Below are 21010 nucleotides of genomic sequence, written 5' to 3' on the forward strand. Positions count from 1 at the left end.
CTGCAATCAACAACCTGACAATCAGACCATGATGACAGGGTAAAAACTTCTCCAAAATTCACCAATGGAACATAACCCCTCACAAACAATCAAAACATAAGCATTTATCCACATGCACCGGCTGCTAATAAGCATGCCCCAACATCACCACACAACAGCTGTGATAGAAGCATTCATACAAACACAATGTGTAGTTAGTCATCCAAATATTCATTTACATGCACAGCGATGCTAATAAGCATGCCCTAATATTCTCACACAACAGCCAAGAGCCAGGCTCTATCAGTATCTCACGCTTCCTATTAATCCACAAAATAACAACAATCATAGTTCATTCCAGGCATATAAGCACATAAGCACATATGCACATTACTAAACCCTGAATCGAGCTTGTCTCTTGCAGCGAATGTACATGTCCAGCCGGTCTTCAGGAACCCTTAAACCTAGGATGCTCTGATACCAAGTTGTAACACCCTGGATAACTAAGACTGCTACACTGTGTACTTATAAAGGTGCAGAACTTGCTAATTAAGTCATTTATTTAAAAAACGTGTCACTAAACCATAAATGTGCTAGGGTTAAAATGGTTTTGGTCTCAAAAGGTACATTTCTTATAATTAAATAGATTTATACATGGGATCCCAAAAAGGAACGGTGTTTAAAAGTTGGTATACAAAATTTCCAAAATACAAACAACCATCAGCCACTCTAACGCAAAACAGACGTTTATAGCTCTTCTGTTCCTGTTATCCTCACAACCATGGCGGCTGAGCAGCTGTTCATGTACATTTTGCTCACAGAGCTCTCCAAGTCAGGGCTGATCAAGTTTGCCCTTGCCTTTACCAGCACCACGTAGCACCTGTGAACCAAGGCCCAACAAGAAAACATAATATACATCACAACAACAATAACAAATGAATAATCCTTCAAGCATGAACAAACACTTAACATTTCACATTAATCACATAGCATGTAATCAAAACCAATGATGCAACTAATCACTAGTAACAATCAAGTCACATGATAATTAGGGCCGACTACTTAGGCCGCACCCTCTGTTTACCCCATTGACTCCGGCCCGCTTAAACCGAGCTCAGTGCATAATAAGCTGTCCTCAGCTACCAGCAGCCGAGTTGCGCCTTGTGCACAAGTGTAAACTTTGGCACTCTTAGGCAGTTGGTTTACTGTTTACATGGCATAATACCATCCTTTCAGAGCATACATAATAGGGAATCCTTAGTCCCATTACAAATCAACAATCGGGTGCAGTTTTCTTACCTTTAATTTCCAAGTTCACTGATTACGAGCGACGCCTCTCGAGCACGATCCGCTTCTTGAGCCCTAGCTTAATACCTAGTCACAGCAAAGATAGGGAGTACCATTAATAATCACGTTAATATTTTCGAACGGAGTTCTAGCTTTCGGGGCATCGAATTCCACCGAACACGGTGGTGGAATCGATCCCGAGCACCCTAGGTTAGGTTCCCACTCTTAAAACCTCAAAAAGATCAAAGGTGCCCTAAAGGGCTGCGGCCCTTGCAACCTAGCCACGGCCCACCCTTGAAACAGAGGCTAAGCCTCCTTGGAGACAGACACGCGCCGCGGCGCTTCCCCACTGCAGAGCCTCCTTGGCTCTTCCTTGCTTCGTAGGGCCACAGCGCTCTAGAACAGAGCCGCAGCCCAGCCTTTCGTGCCCAGAAAATCCACCACTCCTAACATTCAAACCTTATTCAAAACCACCCCAAAGCATCCTAATTCCAAAACCCATTGATCACAAGACTTTTAACATGATTCTAACAATATAATCCAACAGAAATCCAGCTTAAAAACTCATTAAAACTCCACTTCGATTTCTGAAATCCAGCAACTAAAGAACTCAAAAACTAGTCATGCAAACTCATATTTTAGACTCTAAATTACGAATTGAAGCTTACCTTCCTTGATGAATCACTTCCTCAACAACTTCTGAGCTAAAACCCAAGCTTCTCAGCTTCAATTAAGCCCTTAAACATCAAAACCATAAACACCTTTAATACTCAGCCAAAACTCCGAATTCTAATGCTCAAGAATGAGATTCAATTCTTACCTTGATTCTGATTGAGTGCCCCTTAGCTAGAACTATGCTAATCCCTCACAAGCTCAGCCTAAAACACAAAATTCCAGCTAATTCACCTAAGGTTTCTATAGCCTTCTTGAGAGAGAAAAGAGAAGAGAAGAGAAGAGAACAAGAATGGGTCGGTTTAGTCTTTTATTCTACTGCCTTCTATTTTACTTTGTCTGACCTTGATTAATTAAGTTAATCCCGGGGCTCGGGGTACCGAAAACGTCCCCGAGGGCAAAATGGTAAAATTTCCCCAATATTTCCGCCTAGGCTTCCTAACCTCAAATATATCTCCATATATTTATTTCCATAACCCGATAACCCAAATAATCATCTAATACCCGAATTACCCCTTGACTTGCCCCAAGTCAAACATTAAGCCCCATTGTGACTTCCCACTAACCAGCTCCCTAGGATCGCCTCAAGTCGTACGCTGCAGACTTACCCACATAATAATGTGGTTCTCGCAGATATAACATATGCTCACATTTACATTCATATAGCCATACAACACATGTTTATCATATAATCACACATTAACTTAATAAATACACACATAAGCCAATTGTGCCCTCCCGACACACTAATCAAGGCCCTTAAGCCATATTAGTGATTTTGGGTCATTACAACTATAATACTTCTTATTGAAGGCTAACACGTAGTCATTCCAAGTCACAGTGGCTAAGTCTTGAGTTATTCTAATGACATCCCACCAGATTCTTGCATCCTTCTTCAATAAGTGAGATGCACATGATATCCTCTCATGGTCATTCAATTCCATGTGTTTGAAGATAGCTTCCATTGACTTGAGCTAATCATTGACCTCCATGGGATCCAGTTTCCCCTCAAATTTTGGTGGGGATTGTTTCCTGAACCTCTCATACGATAGTTCAAATCTATGAATTTGTATCCCCAGACTCGCTGGAACCTGTTGCGCTATTGCTGGTACAGGTGGTGCTGGCAGTGCTTGCCCAACGCGAGGCAATTCTTCCTCTCTTTCCCTTAGCTCCTCTCTCAACCTTGCCACTTCTCCTGCTAGGTCATTAGCAGTAGTTCCTATAGGCACCTCAGGAATGCAGCCATGGGAGGTATTGGGTCCTCAACAATGCCAGCCATGTTCAGGTTAGTGGCCGCACCACGACCTCTAGCCCTTCCTCTTCCTCGACTAGCTCCTCTCCCTTTACCCCTCGCTGCTCCTCTAGTTGAGATGATGGGATTTTGATGTCAAAGTAGATTCAATAATGAGAAAGGAGTGAAACAAACACTGAGTGGCTCTACTACTAGAAGGAATAACGAAAAAAAAACTACTATTTTAATGCTAACAAAACCAACAGAAAACAAAACAACTTACGACACAGTGAGTTAAGTATTTTTCCCAGTCTTCAGTATGTATGCTGACAGATTCCTTGAAGCCAAGAGTTGAACGACCATTTTTGATACCATTTATAATGCCCCTAATTTCCTATCTCTAATAAAATACTAATTTTTAACAACAACTCAAAATGTTTCATAACTTTGTCTAAGAACAATAGGACTTTATTGGAAATGCATGCATAGTTTGGATCCAATGTTCAAAACAAAAGAGAGTTTTATGCAGTCTTAAAAATAACTCAAATACATCCCACTGATAATTTAACATAAGAAAGACTCTAAGTGTAGAGTCCAAGAACTTTACTTAGCTAAGTTAGATAGTAGTATAATAGTAATAATAGTATTATCTTTATGACTGTGGATTTTTGGTTCAGACCGAGATTTAATTAAACACTCATAGTAACACTTGTAGATTTTTTAAGTTTAACCTATAGTTTAAGAATATTAATTTTAACCTAAGGTTTGATTAATATGACTGATATTGATGGTGATATTTATTATATTATAAGGTTTAGATAGACCCAATAAGATAGTAACACTTGTCATATGTATGATTATTAAGAAATTATTATTTTAATGATAAAATAAGAGAAATATAAGACTTAGTCTTCACCAAAATCTGATAGGAGCATGATATTTGTCATAATTTTATTTATTTGTGGATTAGGATGTAAATAGATTTTTCGTAACTTTAGGGTACTGTAACTTCCGACCTGTTTTTGACCCAGTTATGTTATGAATTTCGAAAAATAGTATTTCTAGAAAGTTGTAGATAATTTAATTAGCTTTATAATGGTATAAAGAAAGTCCAAATCGGAGTTTGAAAGCTCCATATATGTTGATTTTACTGAAGGAGAGTTTAGAGTTACGAGATTTAGGGAGTTAGAAGTTAGGATTCTATTTGTTTTTATTATTTTAAAAATCAAGCTTTGAATCCTTAAATCTCTCTGAAAATTTTGACCAATTCCTAAGCCTTTGGCTGAAGGATATTCAAATATTTTCAATTAAATTTATTATTTTTATTCAAAGCCAAAAAGAAGATTTTTATTCTTAGAACTCTATAAATAGGACCTAGCACCAAGCATTTTTCATTCATTCATCAAGCTAAGTTCAGAGGCTGCAAGTTGCTAGGTTATTGTGAGAGTGTAAACACTTGGGTTGGGGATTATAAGCTTAATCATTTTTAAGCTTACCAAACACTTGGGAAGTAAGGTTTATACATTTCGGTTCAAGGTTTAGATTGGTCATAAAGCATTCAAGGTATTCCAAAACTCTAGTTCATTTGGTATTATTTTCTTCAAGTTCTTATAGTTTTCTACTCAGCCCCTAACTTTATTCTTTATTCTTGGATAGGAAATCTAAGTTCTTGAGCATAAGGTTTTTGGTAAGTATATTTTGATAGCATAGTTCCTTCATCACTTTCATCCCTTTTTCTTCAATATACTCACCCTATTATAAATGGTTTTTAGGAGTGTTCCAAGGTCCCAAATCAGTTCTCATATCCCGGTTATTTTGGTAAGGAAAATAGGATAGGATTTATGTTATATGATTTTATATGTTATCTTATAAATGTGTGTTATGAAAAATGCTATGTTAAGTATGCTTGTAGACTTGGGCATATGACCTATACAACTAACAAGCCCCAAATAGATTATGGGCATATGACTTGCTTAGCTAGCAAGACCCCACTAATCTAATGGGCATATGACTTGTTTAGTTTATGGGACCCCAAGTAATAATGGCCATTATAGTATGTATGTGACATAAGTGTTATAGTATGTTTTATGTTGCATTATGAATTTTTATGTATATGGTTATGTGTTAGATTTTTCCTTGCTGGGCATTAGGCTCATTCCTTTTATGTTTATATGTGCATGAAAATAGCTATAGTGGCGGGAAAGGTTCTTGGATGCTTGGGAATGTGTATTGAGGCGGAATGGATTCAAAGAGCCGAGAGTTTCGATTTGAGGATGAAGTCTTTATTATGGTTTTATATGTATTTTTCCGCACTTATGTAATATCTTTTTATTACAATTAAGTTATGTTTTTCCTTTTTAAAACAATGGGACCCCATATCCTAACTTAAATTTTATGTAAGTTTGACCTTTGTTTTTACAAGTTTTAATAAAGTTATGATCTTTTCATTTGTAAGTTCTATTAAGGATTAGGGTCTATGTGTAGTTTTCATTAATGGTCCAAAGTCTAGAGTAGTTGGGTCATTACACCAAGGCACTATGGCGTTTTAGATCGTTTCCTCGTTCATTGGCACCTCGCAGCATACATACATACTCATGGAAAACTCAGCTCACCATGTGTGCCAAACAAGTCTGTCTAGTGTCTACCTGTAAGGGAGAAAGTAAGGGGGTTAGCTAAAAGCCCAATAAAGAATTACAAACAAGACATACAAACATAAGTGACATATTTCATACATTCTCAACATACTTTTCTTCTAGCAATCGCTACCAACATCAGTCATAATCATAAACATGATACTATTGCAACATAAGCATAATCGTACATCATAAGATCAAAATCATAAGCATACAACATAAGATCATTTACAACATGAGCATAAAAATTCAACATAATATCATAAGCAACATAATCATAAGCATACAACATAAGATCATGGCTCCCCTATTGTCCAATGATCACATGTGACTCCCTTTTGGGCACTTCCATGACACCCTTTTGACCATAATTCACCTAGCACCCTTTTGGCCATGAATTTCCCTGGCACCCTTTAGGCCAGAATCTTAGGCACGTTTACCTTTAATAATGCTGCAACACTAAGTTAAGCAAACACAAACAATTTCATGCATGTCATCATAACTAGAATTCATTCAGGAACAAAGCAGAAATCTAGCTAACTTCCTTACCTCAGGTCCAAGCACAAAATAAGTGGCATAACTTCACAGCGAGCCTAGAATAACAATCAAACACTTGTCTTAATATTATGTAAAACCACACATGAGCATTTCAAGCACATTGCACGTGTGTATAGGTCATGCACATGTGGCACCTATCTCATACAATTGCACTATAGTCTTAATTCTAGCAACAATCCATACATCAAATCATGCTTGGAAGTCTCACATAAAATCAAAATGATAATGTCATTTACTCATCAATCCTCAATCATCTTAAACAAGAAACTTAGACTTAATCAAATTGCATATAATTGTGCGTAAAAATGTACTTGCATGTAACATGCATACGTAAGATGGTTCTTAAAAACTCGCTTAAAGCCAGTAATATTAATTTACTAAAATAATTATTTAGTAAATTTAATTTACTAAAATAGTTATTTAGCTTTAATTCTATAAAATAATAATCTCATTTATTATTTAATAATAATTTAAAGAATGTGACAAATTTTTGTAGTTACTTATATAATAATTAATTTGGCATTATTAATTCATTTCACAAAAGTCCTTTTTATCTTGGCAAATAATATAAATAATAAGACTTGACATATTTTATCCTTTGTTAAAAATAAGACCATCTAGGTCAAAAATTTCATATTAATTCATTATTATCTAAAAGTTGAAGAAATGGCTAATTATACTCACACTTTATTAATTAAATTATTTTGTCATTTAAATAAAATAATTTTCTTTAATTATTTTTTCAATAAAAACCGCATATATATGTTAAAAAGAAATACATTTTAAAGTATGGAAAAATCACATTTATCATAAATAAATATTAAGGCATAAATTTCCAAGACATATATTTGATATTTATTAATTAAAAGAGATTTTCTATGAATCTAAATAAAAATCAGCAAGTATGTCATCACATAATTTAATTAATTAAGCTTGGCAAAAGAATTCACAACATGTACATGTTTTTTAAAAAATAAACCTTAAGCATTCTTGAGTTCCAAATTTTACAACTTTTAAAAATAAAGTTTCAGCATATGTCACATAAAAGTGCAAGAACACGTACAAAAATTATACATTTTCTCATTTTTAACTTATAACATGAATTCAAGACACAATTTACTAACAAAAATCAGTAAGCCAATAAATCACTTAATATTCCAAAAATACTCACTATTTATTTTTAACAATTTTAATAATCCACCCTAGCATGTTTCTATACTTTGTCCATCTTACTATTACAATTAGCATGTAAAACTAATAACGCCAACATCAAACTATTCTAAACCATATAAAAACACCCAAAACTGATTCTCTACATAGCATAATACATAAAATATTACAAATTTGACATGCTCATAATTTATAGCTTAAAATAAAGAATAAGGAATACATAAACACCAATACAACCCTAATATGCATTCTATTTCCAACATTTGCATTTTGATTTCCCAAAACATCAAGATCTAAGAATAACAATATTCCAATATGAACCTTTATCACCAAGACATCAACTTTTAACATATATATACATAGTAACACATAACCCTATATCTTTCATACCTTACTCATACATTATGCATATTCAAAATTCCTTCATGCTTGCCTAAACACCCATACATGCCCAAACACACACACACCAAATCTTAGAGCGCCACACGCCTAGGCCACTTACAAAGATACATATTTTCATAGCAAATCAATAATAGAAACTACTCTTACATAACCCACATACATATCTCTTTTTGTGTTTATATGGATTTAGGAGAAATAAGAACATGGAGAACAATCAAAATACATAGAGGAATAGCCATCCAAACAAACAACACATATCAAAACATAAACAACAAATCATCACCATAACATCAAAAGGTAGGATTTTCCATTACCTCCTTGACTACGATCAACACTCAAAAGCAAGAGCACACCTTTCGGCACCTATTATTTTCGAACCCAACAAGACAAGAAAAGAAAGAATACTTAGAATGGAGGGAAAGAACTATTCTTAGAGAATCAAAATCCACAAAGATTAAAGCATACCTAGGATTTCAAAACCCTAGCCTCCTTTTTCTACTTCCCCTCTTTCTTTCGCTCTTCTTCCTTCTCTTTTTTGTGCCCTTCCTCCTTCTTTCTCTCTCAAATTCGGCAGCCACACAAAGGGTTTTCCAAAGGCCCTATGTTCTTCTATTTATAATACCCTAGGGACCTAAACCTAAGGAATGAAACCAAGTGTGAAAGCTCCAATCCTATCCCACCATATATTCTCCAATCCCACAAAATATGTTTCAATCCCACCAATTCCTCTCCTTACACCTCACCTAAACCATATCCCAATGTAAACACCATCTATTAGATAAGCCTTGTCATCTTATCCCAAAAGATGACAACCCATTTTCTTTTCCTTTTATTTTCTTAATTTAAATGAAATAAAAATAAAACCAATCCATGCACACACTCATTTAACTAAAAAAAATGTAACATATTCTAATCACATAATTTATCACACTAAAATGTACACTAATAATAGAACAAACAAGTTACACATTTATTCCAAATAAATCAATTAAATCATAATTCACATAAACACAAACAATTCAAATTTGTAAAATATGGTGAATGAATTGTGTTTTTATTCAATAGAATAGTATGTATTTATATACAAAATTAGAGAGACTAAATAGGAAACTAACTAAATACAATTAACTCTAATTTCTACAACTAATATACAACTAATACAACTAATATATTCTAACACTCCCTCTCAAGTTGGAGCATAAATGTTAATCATGCCCAGCTTGTTACAAAGATAATCAACCCGCACCCCATTCAAAGCCTTTGTAAAAATATCTCCTAATTGTTCTCCAGTCTTCACATATCCTGTGGAGATCAGGCCTTGTTGAATTTTCTCACGAACAAAATGACAATCAATCTCAATGTGCTTAGTTCGCTCCTGGAACACAAGATTTGAGGCAATATGAAGAGCAGCTTGATTATCACACCACAATTTTGCTGGAACTGAAGTCTTAAACCCGAATTCAATCAAAAGCTGATAAATCCATACTATCTCACACACAGACTGTGCCATAGCTCTATATTCTTATTCGGCACTGGATCTAGACACAACATTTTGCTTCTTACTCTCCCAAGAGATTAGATTGCCCCCAACAAAGACACAATAACCTCAAGTGGATTGTCTATCTAGCTTGGAGCCTGCCCAATCTGCATCAGAGAAACACTCAATCTGGGTGTGTCCATAATCCTTGTAAAAAACACCTCATCCTGGTACTCCTTTCAAGTAACACAAATTTGCTCTAATGCTGCCAATGATGAATTGTTGGAGAAGACATAAACTGACTAACAACACTAACTGAGAATGTAATATATGGACGAGTCACAGTTAAATAATTCAACTTTCTAACCAATCTGCGATATTTCTCAGGATCTTCAAATGGTTCCCCATCACGTGTAAGATGCACAGCTGGATTCATTGAAGTACTACAAGGTTTTGCTCCCAATTTTCCTGTCTCATTTAACAAATCAAGTACATACTTTCTTTGAGACATAAAAATACCTTGTTTACTCCGAGTAACTTCAATTCCCAAGAAATACTTGAGCACCCCTAAATCCTTCGTGTGAAACTGGGTATGAATGAAAGATTTAAGGGATGAGATGCCTCCAGTATCATTTCCAGTAATAACGATGTCATCCACATACACAACTAACAAAATGATACCAGCAGTTGATCTTTTATAGAACACAGAATGATCTAACTTACTTTTCAACAAACCAAATTTCTCAACAGCCTGACTAAATTTACCAAACCAAGCACGAGGACTTTGTTTCAACCCATATAAAGATTTGCGAAGACGAAAAACTCGCCCTAACTCCCCTTGAGCAACAAACCCAGGAGGTTACTCCATATACACTTCTTCCTCAAGATCCCCATGAAGAAAAGCATTTTTAATATCAAGTTAATGCAAAGGCCAATGATGAGTAGCTGCCATGGAAATGAACAGTCGACCAGATGTGAGTTTAGCAACAGGAGAAAAAGTATCACAATAGTCCACTCCATAGGTTTGAGCATAACCCTTGGCAACAAGACGGGCCTTTAAGCGAGCAATTGTTCCATCTGGATTGACTTTAACCATAAACACCCATTTGCACCCTATGGCCCATTTTCCTGAAGGTAAATTAACCAAGTCCCAAGTACCATTTGCAACTAAAGCATTCATCTCTTCTATCATTGCAGCAAGCCAACCAGGATGAGACATGGCTTCACGAACAGTTTTAGGAATAGTGATAGAATCAAGAGAAGCAATAAAAGAGCAAGAAGAAGAGGACAGATGATTATAAGAAACAAAAGAAGAAATAGGATATGTACATTGACGTTTACCTTTACGTAGTGCAATGGGAAGATCATCATTGAGTTCTGAATCTGATGACGAAGATGCAGGTGCAGGACATGAAATGGGAGGTGGACGCCTGGAGTACACTATAATAGGAGGCTTAGGAGGTGGTGGAGGTGGTGGAGGTGTAGGCATTGCGGGAGCTATGAACAAGGGAGGTGAAGGAACAAGAGACTCATCAGAACATGTATCAGGCGCAGAGGATGTAACAGAATATACCAACAAATCATCATCCTCCCCCTGACGAATAGGAGTAGGTGAAGATGAAAAATAAGGTGTATTTTTCACAAAAGTAACATCAATAGACACAAGATATTTTTTAAGATCAGGACAATAACACCTATACCCTTTCTGAAGACGAGAATAACCAATAAATACACATTTTAATGACTTAGGATCTAATTTGGTGACATGTGGACGGACATCTCGAGCAAAACAAACACTGGCAAATACTCGAGGAGCAACTGGAAACAATGACTTACCAGGAAAAAGAATTTTAAATGGGATCTCACCATTAAGTACTGAGGATGGCATGCGATTAATAAGAAAGCAAGCTGTGGAAACTGCATCAGCCCAAAAAGGTTTAGGAACTTTCATTTGAAACAAGAGGGCGCGTGCAGTTTCAAGAAGATGTCTATTTTTACGTTCTCCTACACCATTTTGGGGTGCAGTATCAACACAAGAAGTTTCATGAAGAATGCCATTAGAGATCATATAAGATTGAAATTGAGCAGATGTGTATTCCTTGGCATTATCACTTCGCAAAGTACGAACCGGCACATTAAATTGATTTTGAATCTCAGCACAAAAATCACAAAATATAGAAAACAACTCATAACGGTTTTTCATTAAATATAACCAAGTTACACGAGAATAATCATCCACAAAAGTAACAAAATACCTGAATCCAGGTTTAGACAAAATGGGAGAAGGACCCCAAATATCATAATGAACTAACTCAAAAGGAACACTAGCACGTTTATTGACTCGAGGACTCAAACTAACACGATGATGTTTGGCAAACTGACATGACTCACAATCTAATGAAGACACCTTACTATATTGGGGACAAAGCTTCTTGAGCAAAGGAAGGGATGGATGGCCCAAACGACAATGAGCCTCAAAAGCAGAAGCGACATTGGGACAAACAATAGGAGTTGAGGACAGTGGATCAAGAACATACAGGCCGCCAGATTCATGTCCTTTACCAATAATCTTCTTCGTCATAAGATCCTGAAATAAACAATGATGGGGAAAGAAAGAGATGCAACAATTCAAATTACGAGTGAGTTGACTAACAGAAAGAAAATTAAAGGATAAATTAGGTAAATGTAAGACTGATGACAAAGTAAGCAAAGGTGTAGGAGTAACAGTGCCAGATCCAAAAACAGAAGATGGTGATCCATCAGCTAAGGTAACAGAAGAAGTGGGACTATAAGACTGAAGAGTGGAAAAGAGACTAAAATTACCTGTCATGTGATCTGTGGCACCAGAATCAATGACCCATTTCGAGGATGTGGAAAGAAGGCATGCATTAGATTTACATGAATCAGCAATTGCAGTGACAGAAAGAGATGAAGACTGGAGTGATTCTTGGTACCTTGAGAACTTGGAAAATTCATCCGCAAAAATAATGACCAATTTGTCAGGTGCATCACTAGTGCTTGCAACATTAGTATAGTGTTTTTGCTGATTTTTAAACTGTAGCTTCTTACACTCGAACTTGGTATGGCCTGGTTTCTTACAATAGTTGCACATAATGCTCCCGGATTCTGGTGTTCGATTGTCAGGCCTTTGTGAATTGCCTCCTTTGGAACCACTTGGAGTAGAGTTTCTCCATGGTGCATGATTATTATGACCAACCAAAGCACTATTAAGAGAAAAAGATGGAGTAGTTTCTGTACGAAGAACACGGCTAAAGACATCTTGTAAAGAGGAAAGATCAGACCCAGAAAGAACCTGTGACTTTGCAGAGTCAAAGTCAGATGAGAGTCCTGCTAGAAAGCTCATGATAGCCATCTGCTCTCGCTGGCGCTGTTGAACCTTCACATCAGGACTAAATGGCAACAACACATTAAGCTCTTCGTATGTCCTCTTAAATGTCATAAAGTAGTTCATAAGAGACTGATCTTGTTTCTCCGCGCGATAAAAGGCTTTGCAAACATCATACATACGCGATAGATTGTCTTTTCCAAAATACAAAAACTCCAAGTAATCCATTAGTTCTTTAACCAATTCACAATGATTAATTAAACTAATTACCTCATTATCAATAGAATTTAGAATTTGAAGAAACAAGCGAGCATCCTCACGTAGCCACACTTTTCTTGAATCTTCTTTTTCTTTGGGAGGATCATCAGTCAAGTGATCATCTTTGTCAATACTCCTTAGATAAAGTCGAATCGTCTTACTCCATTCCAAATAATTCGAACCAATCAATTTATGGTCCATGATTTTCGACATCACGGGAACCACATCAGAAATAACTAGTGGTTTTGGATCTGATTTCATCCCTTCCATAACCTCAAAAACAAATATCGGAAGAGACAAGACAGAATCGAACAACGAAGAACAAGTAAATAACACCCAGATACAAAGAAGTAAGAAATACCAAACTACAACCTGAGACAGATGCGAGTAAGCTCAAGAGGAGACGAGAAACGAACTGGAGATGATTTGTCGTTGAAATCCCCGTCACACGCGCCTCCACGCGCCGGCGCGTGGGGTAGGTAGCAGAAGGAACAAGCGGCGCGTGAGCCACACGCGCGAGGAATCTGGTGACCCGACTTTGGGGTTTGGCAGATCGGCGGCTAGGCAATCTTTTTGAGTGGGCGGTGAGAACAAATGATCACTCTAAAGATGGTTTCTGAAAAAGAACCCTAATTGAAAAACCCAAATTTGTGATGAACCCTAATTGAAAAACCCTTATTTGTAATGAACCCTAATTTCGAATTTCGAATTCTCAATCCCAAAACCTGGCTCTGATACCATGTAAAATATGGTGAATGAATTGTGTTTTTATTCAATAGAATAGTATGTATTTATATACAAAATTAGAGAGACCAAATAGGAAACTAACTAAATATAATTAACTCTAATTTCTACAACTAATATACAACTAATACAGCTAATGTATTCTAACAAAATTATTTTCTACAAATCAAACAATTAAACTACAACATAACCGTTAAATAAAAAAATAAAAAAGATTGGATCACTACATTGGCCAATTCCTTGGGCAAGACATCACACCCCAAATGTGTAAGTAGATCATATCGTAGATTGTCTAATCATTAAAAATCCAATGTACTGATTTAATCTTAGGACTTGTTCTTTTGAACATATAATTACAACTATAATCCATTGTGACCTAGTCACTATAATTGTAACTATCCATATGTACGGGATTTTATAGATGTTTGTATTAATTGAATAAACATGTAATAAAACGGGCGAACAATGTGGTTGAATAAAGAAAATGTTTTCTACTTCTTTTTATTGATAATAAAAATATGTTGCATGAGAAATATAATGTTATTAAGGGCATAAATCCCAACAATTGATTATCTTAAATTACAATATTCTAATTGTGTTGATAAGCCATAATTCCAATATTCGATGATTCAAACTAAGGCCCTACGGATGAAGATTGCTCAGTTAATGACCATGCTCGTCCTAGTTAAATTTTTGTATCTAGAATAACTACAACACTTATTATTATATTTGGTAGAACAAGAACAAACCTATTTAATTATTTGTATTGTTATATTTGTATGACATGAATTAATTTTTTATTATTAGTTTTTTATATATAATTTATTAAAATTTGGAAGTTTGTTTATAAAAAATGTTTATGAAATACAAAACTCATATAATTAAAAATATATATTTTTTAAAATAGTTAGGCTTTTGTTGGTGCTTTTGGAAAGTGCTAACAATGAAAGTCGATGCATGTTCATGGCGCCGACAAAAGGTAGCCTTTAACGGTGTTTTTGTGTTTGTTGTAAAGGAATCTTTTATCGATGACTTGATAAAGCACTAGCAAAAAGAACTTTTAGCAACACAAAAAAGCGTCAATAAATGCTACTTCAAACACACTTTGATGTTGCCTTTTGTCGAGCTTTGGTTTTTTCTGACATAATAAAATGGTGCGAAACTATTTTTGTCGGTGAAAATTTGCATCGGCAAATGACTTTTACCATTTTTTGGTGCAAATTGAGGTTTATTAATGCAAAAAAGCATTGGGAAAAGTCCTATTTTTGCAGTACGTGTTTATATATATATATATATTCCTACATGACCAGTAGGGTTGGGCAAGTTAAGGGATTTTTTGAAAAATATTTATTTTCTTTTCAAATGGTAATAAATCAAACAAAAATAAAAATTATTCTAAATAGAATAGAATTAGATAACTTGATAGAAATATATCTAACTATCCCATTATTTTAATGGTCTAACTTAAATTTTTTATTTTTACGTTGTTCAACTTTGAGTTGTTAATTGGGCAAGTTGAAATCACCATTATTTTTTTTATTATTAAAAAAAATTAATAACTCATTATTGATATTTTCAATTTCTGAATGGTTTCGAGTTTCTAGTCTTAATACTTGTTTGCTGATGATTTTCTCAAGTGCACATTTTTTTATTCGTTTTAGCAATATTAGTAGTTAGTCATTGTTCAATTATTGAGTGGTTCTTAGCTACTAAAGCATATAAGTTTTTGCTAAATTTTAGTTCTAATTCATACTCTACAATTCTTTTAAGCTATTTTAGTAGTTGTAACTAATGTTTTAGTTCAAGAATGATACTAGTCCTACTTGTATCTAATTCTACTGTGTATAATTTTAATTAACCAGTTACTGGTTAATAGTTTTTTAGTAACTAAGTAGTTATTAGTTACTATTTTATTGTTGCGAGATTTTTTTAAAAAAAAATCAAAATCATATTCAAAGAGAAAGTACTTTATTTTGTGAAGAGGGTTACATATTAAAGCCCCACACATTAGTTATTTTGGGAGTATAACTTATGATCACAAAATTTATATGGTAATTCAAAAGAATTAAACACAAGATAATCTCATATACAATGGAAGAATAACACAACTTAAGTCAAGGGAAAGAGATGACCTTTATTGAGAAAACCCTAGTTACATAAAATCATAAAGTTGTGATTTTATGTGATCAAACAATGGAGATAAACATGAAGGCTTCACACAATAGAATTTTTGTCCAAAAAACTCTATTCCTAACCTCCTATAAGAGATTGCTTAAAGCTACTACAATGGTAGAATGAGTCTTGGGATCAACAAGCCTTGGTTTTCGAACAAGTCAAATTTTCTTGATGAAGATCTTGAAGAAAACTGGTAATCTATGTGAATTAGAGAGAGAGAGAGAGAGAGAGAGTGGAGTGATCAATTCACCAAAATATCAAATGAACCCTTTAAATAGAGTAAGAATCGTCACTAGTGTTAATTAATGAGATTAGATCATTTAAAATAACTTTGGAGCAAAAAATACGTAACTATATTGGTCCGTACGGACGACCCACGTGGCGCATTGCATGCAAGCAGGTGATGCGCCGCCTGGCAGGCGATGCATCACCCTCATGCAGGCAATGTGTCCCTTGTCTGGGCTATCGTAAGACAGGGGATGCAACGCCTGTTGCACTTACTTTTGACCCTATACATCAACCCAAAACATCTCCAAATGCATCCTAACTTTTTGAGTACTCTTATATACTCCAAAGAAACACTTTGGACCCAAAAAGATAATTTTTAAGTGCCTACAACAAATCAACCCTCTCATGTTGACTTTAGTAAAATCGTTATGATTTTTGCACCTCTTTGTGCATAACTAATTCCACTATATATTTAATCAATCCTAACAAGTTATGGAAAACACAATGACCTTATAAAGAAAATAGATAGCTACTCAATTGGTTTTAGGTTGGAACCCAATCCAACTCTATATGAACTCTCTTTCTTACTTTGTAGTATGATATCTGGTAAAGTTTTTGTTGCATTCCACTCAACCTCTATTTGGGACCTTTATGCTAATGTGTGATGCCTTGTCATGTTGAATTCTTTGACCTATTTCAAACTAACAAGAATGGCATGTAAACCCACAAATTATTTCCGTGATCCCGCTTTGTGTTAAAATATATTCCACAAATTTCTTAATTCTCGACCTCAGATCTCATGTTTGGTTTTTTTATTATGTCTAATTAAGGTCTTTCGTTAAGTCCATACTTTCAAGCTCAAAAGTGTATAAGAATGTGAGATTTGTTGAATTTATGTTCTCATTGTTTTTTATTTGGTTTGCGATTATAATTTCCTTTTGGTTTGTTTCCTCGTGGGATTGGTAGTAGTAAGTACCCTAGATTTAGTTCTCTACCTACTATCTTGGATAGTTCGATTTATGTTAACGACCATGGCTTGGTGTGTTTGTTGGTGTATGTCGGTTTTTTGGCCTTTGTTGTCGCTAGCTCGTCTTTTGGGATAGACATTTGTCATTTTGGCTTATCGAAGAGTTGTATTGGACTTGGTCATTTGTTCTATATTGAATGAAATCTAGGTCTTACTTACAATAAATAAAATAAAATAAATGGATTTTTCTATTATAAAGTGTTTATATTCTCTAGCAACCTAAATGGAGCATGCATATAATTTAATTATTACTATGTTTAGTATTTGTAAAGAAATATACATAGTTTCGTACACTATTTTAGGTACTTTTACCAACACTAGGTGGAGCATGTATACAAAAAATAGGTATTTATTTTTTAAATTAAAATCTAAACTTTAATTTTAATTAGTTAAAATTTTAATTAAGTATCATTTAATTGTAATAAAGAAAGGTTGCATATTTTTTTCATACATATAAAATTAAAGAAAACTTAAATAACTAAAAAAATACATTATTTTCTCAAAAAACAAACAAAAAAAACATCATGTAATACTACTGTCGAGAAAAAAATTAATTAAATAAATATCTATCAATATTAAAATTAAATTAATTATTTTTTAAAAATATTTATAATTTGGAATTAGATTATAAAATATTAAAGTAGATGCAAATATTACATTTTACCACAATACAATCTTGAAGGAAAAAGGAAAAACATGATTAAAATTATTAAAACTAAATCATCCTAATAACTTCAACAAAAAAGCTTTAAGTTTTAAATTAGAAACTTTAAACCAAATAAAAAAAAATCGAATGCATTTAAAAAAAAAAAAAAACCAATAATTCTCCTTAAATAAATACCAAAAGTATATAGAGCAAACATAAAATAGAAAAATGAGAATTGATACATAAACATAAAGTATGAATGATAAAGTATATAATAATAATTGATCAAATAATTAATTAATTTTTTCATCATGTGTAATTAATAATATTAAAAAAAAAGAGCCGTATATCTAAAATATATTCTCCTCTACAAGATAATATAATTTGATCAAATTTGCTAAACTAACACACTATTTAAATTTATTAAAAAGAACAACTATTTAAATCTTAACCAAAATAAAAAGAAATACACATTTAAAATATACTATAAGATAAAACAACAAGACAAAATATCTTAACCAAAATAAAAATAAACACACATTTTAAAATATATATATGTATGCACTAGAAGACAAAATAATTTGATCACACTAAAGAAAATATCTTAGCCAAATTTGTTTGAAGCTCTATTTTCTTAGTGACATCAAAAAAGAAGGAAATTTTTTATAAAAAAAAAGGGAAATATTTAATTGAATGAGTTTTTGGCTATTCAATTCTATCTTGTGATTTGATACTTCATATGTAATTGAAAACAAGGAAATTAATCTGTTACCCAATGGAAAAGTGCAAGAGCCAAATGATACTTCTTTAGCTCTCTATAAATAAATCAAGACCAAGAATGAAATATCTTTCAATTCAATATAATATAATTCTTATTTTACTTCCTTACAAATCTTTTAGTATTTGAGATATTTGTCAAAGACTCCCACTCTGAATCCTCAGTCGAAAACTCAATGATCAGGTCCCTCATCTTATAGGAAAAGCCTAAAATAACCTTGGTTTCCTGGTGCTGTCAACAAGTATGAACCATTGGCTTGAAGGATCACACGAATGTTTAATGCTCAAGCATTTACAAGTGTTTGTGACGACATTATTTGAAGAATCGACCTCTAGGCAAACACTATCACCGCTGCTCGTCTTAGCAGAGAGTTGCAACCTAGAATCCGAGGTGGGTTCCCATTTTGAATCAGAATCAGTGCACTTAATGCTAAGTTGTGTCAGTTTTCCTACTTCAACTGCTTGTAAGCAAAAGGCTCCTTTAATTGTCAATTTCTTCTCAGGTGAATGGTACCAATAGTCAGAGGTAGAGCAAGGACCTAGTGTTAATGGTTCAAGCAAAGATTTCTTCACAACACATAGACCTGTTGCTGGATGGAAAATTACTTTGTGTTTTCGAACTTCTGATAAACCTGGACCTGCATCAATAAATGCAAATTTGATCACAACTTGTTCTAAACCAAAGAGATAAGTATGTGTATGTAAGAATAGAGTAATAATATATATACCTTGAAAAGGGTATTGTATAGAAGAGATCTTCTGTGCGAGACTTGAATTTCGAGCCTCACTCCAATCATCATTCAAGACTCCATAATACTCGCTCATCCCAATAACACCTTCCCTGTAATAGTAACTCCCAACGACTGTCCATTGACCCCAGTCGAAGTCGAGTTGAGCTGCAGTAGCTAGGAAGCAATTCAGGTACCTATTGTCATTCACGTTGATCCCCCTTTGGTCTACCCCAAACTCACTCACGAATATAGGAAATCCTTGTTCCAACAAGAACAATGATATTCTATTCATGTTTTGGACCACAATTTTACACACTTGGTTCACATTACCACTTTCCCACGCCTTTCCATCAAAGAATGCGTACCAATGAACTTCGAATACAAGTTTTCCAGAAAACGTGAGCTGAACCTGGCGATTTTGCAGGAACGAAAAATCATGATCATAACCCAAACCGGAGAGGATCACAAGAAGATTTGGATTTGCCCAGTGAACTGCCTCAGCTCCTCTTTGCATGTACCTGCATATATATAATAATATGATATTTTATATTATGTAGCAAAAATAACAATGAGTTTTTTGTTGATGACAAATTAGTCCTTTTGATTAGTATGTATAGTATGTATGATCAATATATATGGCTATTACGTACCTGAACCAATCTTCTACATTCTGCTTGGGGCCACGCAGCTCATTCCTTAAGCTCATCCCAACGACATTGCTGACTCCTTTGAACAATATGGCCATACGAGTGAGGCCCTTAATCCAGACGTTTGGGTCGAAGTATATGTCCCCAAAAAAGCCATTACCGTCTGAGTCACTGCAACACCAACTGGGCTTGCTTACGTGATTATCCAGAATGACCATAACATTCTTATCTCCAAGAGCAGATACTACAGCCTGACATTGTTTTTTAAAATCAAAACACTTGTCAATTAAGCGGTCTGGTACCCATCGTAAATTATGGCAATATAATAATATTCAAGAGTAGTACCTGGAAAGCTTCAAACAGTGAAGAATCGATGATGGAGGGGTTATTAGTCTCGACACCAGCAATGGCTTCGGTGAGACCAAGACTTTTCAAGGAGTCTCGCACGGTGAGAGAGGCAAGAGAGTCGTCAGTGACCAAGTAGGTAGGCCAATTGAGGTGAACGCAGTTGTAGCCCAACGACGAGATTTGGCCCGCGATTGCTTCTATGGGCTGCTTGCTAAGGCCTTCGGGCACCACGGCATCGAGATGGGAAGCCCAATTCACGCACGCCAGCTTCACTCTATGCCCGCTCTCATTCACAATCCATCTCGACTTGGTGCTCAGAGTCAAAGCCCTGGCTGGCCCAGTTTGGAGCGAAACGATGATTGTGACAAGGAATAAAGCCGACACAAATAGAGAACAGCTTCCCATTTATTTTTTTGTTATTTTGGGGAAGTGGGGTTTGGAGTTGGGAATGTGGTGTTTGTGAATCCAAAGTGTGATTTGTTTATATACTACGTGGAAGATATTTAGTACATAATTAAGATATGAAATACTGGTGGAAAATTAACCTCAAAAGTGATTATGCACTAGAAAATATTAATTTTTACGCAAGAATCTCCATTTGAGTACAACATATTTCATATGTGCTCAAAGCATGTTCCCCATCAAAGACAAAGAAAAAAGAATGGTAAGGGTGT

General features: G+C 34.7%; 1 protein-coding gene across 1 annotated transcript; it reads right to left on the bottom strand.

Moving 5' to 3' along the window:
• Positions 1-18655: 18655 nt before the first annotated feature.
• LOC133805005 (glycosyl hydrolase 5 family protein-like) lies at positions 18656-20765 on the bottom strand. Its single transcript, XM_062243105.1, has 4 exons — positions 20334-20765; positions 19992-20239; positions 19339-19859; positions 18656-19248 (listed from the first exon to the last, which is right to left on the bottom strand). Exons 1-4 carry the CDS (start codon positions 20739-20741, stop codon positions 18818-18820), a joined length of 1608 nt encoding a protein of 535 aa, XP_062099089.1. The 5' UTR covers positions 20742-20765; the 3' UTR covers positions 18656-18817.
• Between the last annotated feature and the right edge of the window lie 245 nt (positions 20766-21010).

Source organism: Humulus lupulus, chromosome 1 (genome assembly GCF_963169125.1).
Source record: "Humulus lupulus chromosome 1, drHumLupu1.1, whole genome shotgun sequence".
Lineage (NCBI taxonomy): Eukaryota > Viridiplantae > Streptophyta > Magnoliopsida > Rosales > Cannabaceae > Humulus > Humulus lupulus.

Coding starts and splice junctions, on each gene's coding strand:
- LOC133805005 (XM_062243105.1), bottom strand. CDS start 20,741: ATGGGAAGCTGTTCTCTATTTGTGTCGGCTTTATTCCTTGTCACAATC. Junction 20,240..20,333: donor CACTGTTTGAAGCTTTCCAG/GTACTACTCTTG, acceptor AAACAATGTCAG/GCTGTAGTATCTGCTCTTGG. Junction 19,860..19,991: donor AATGTAGAAGATTGGTTCAG/GTACGTAATAGC, acceptor ATATATATGCAG/GTACATGCAAAGAGGAGCTG.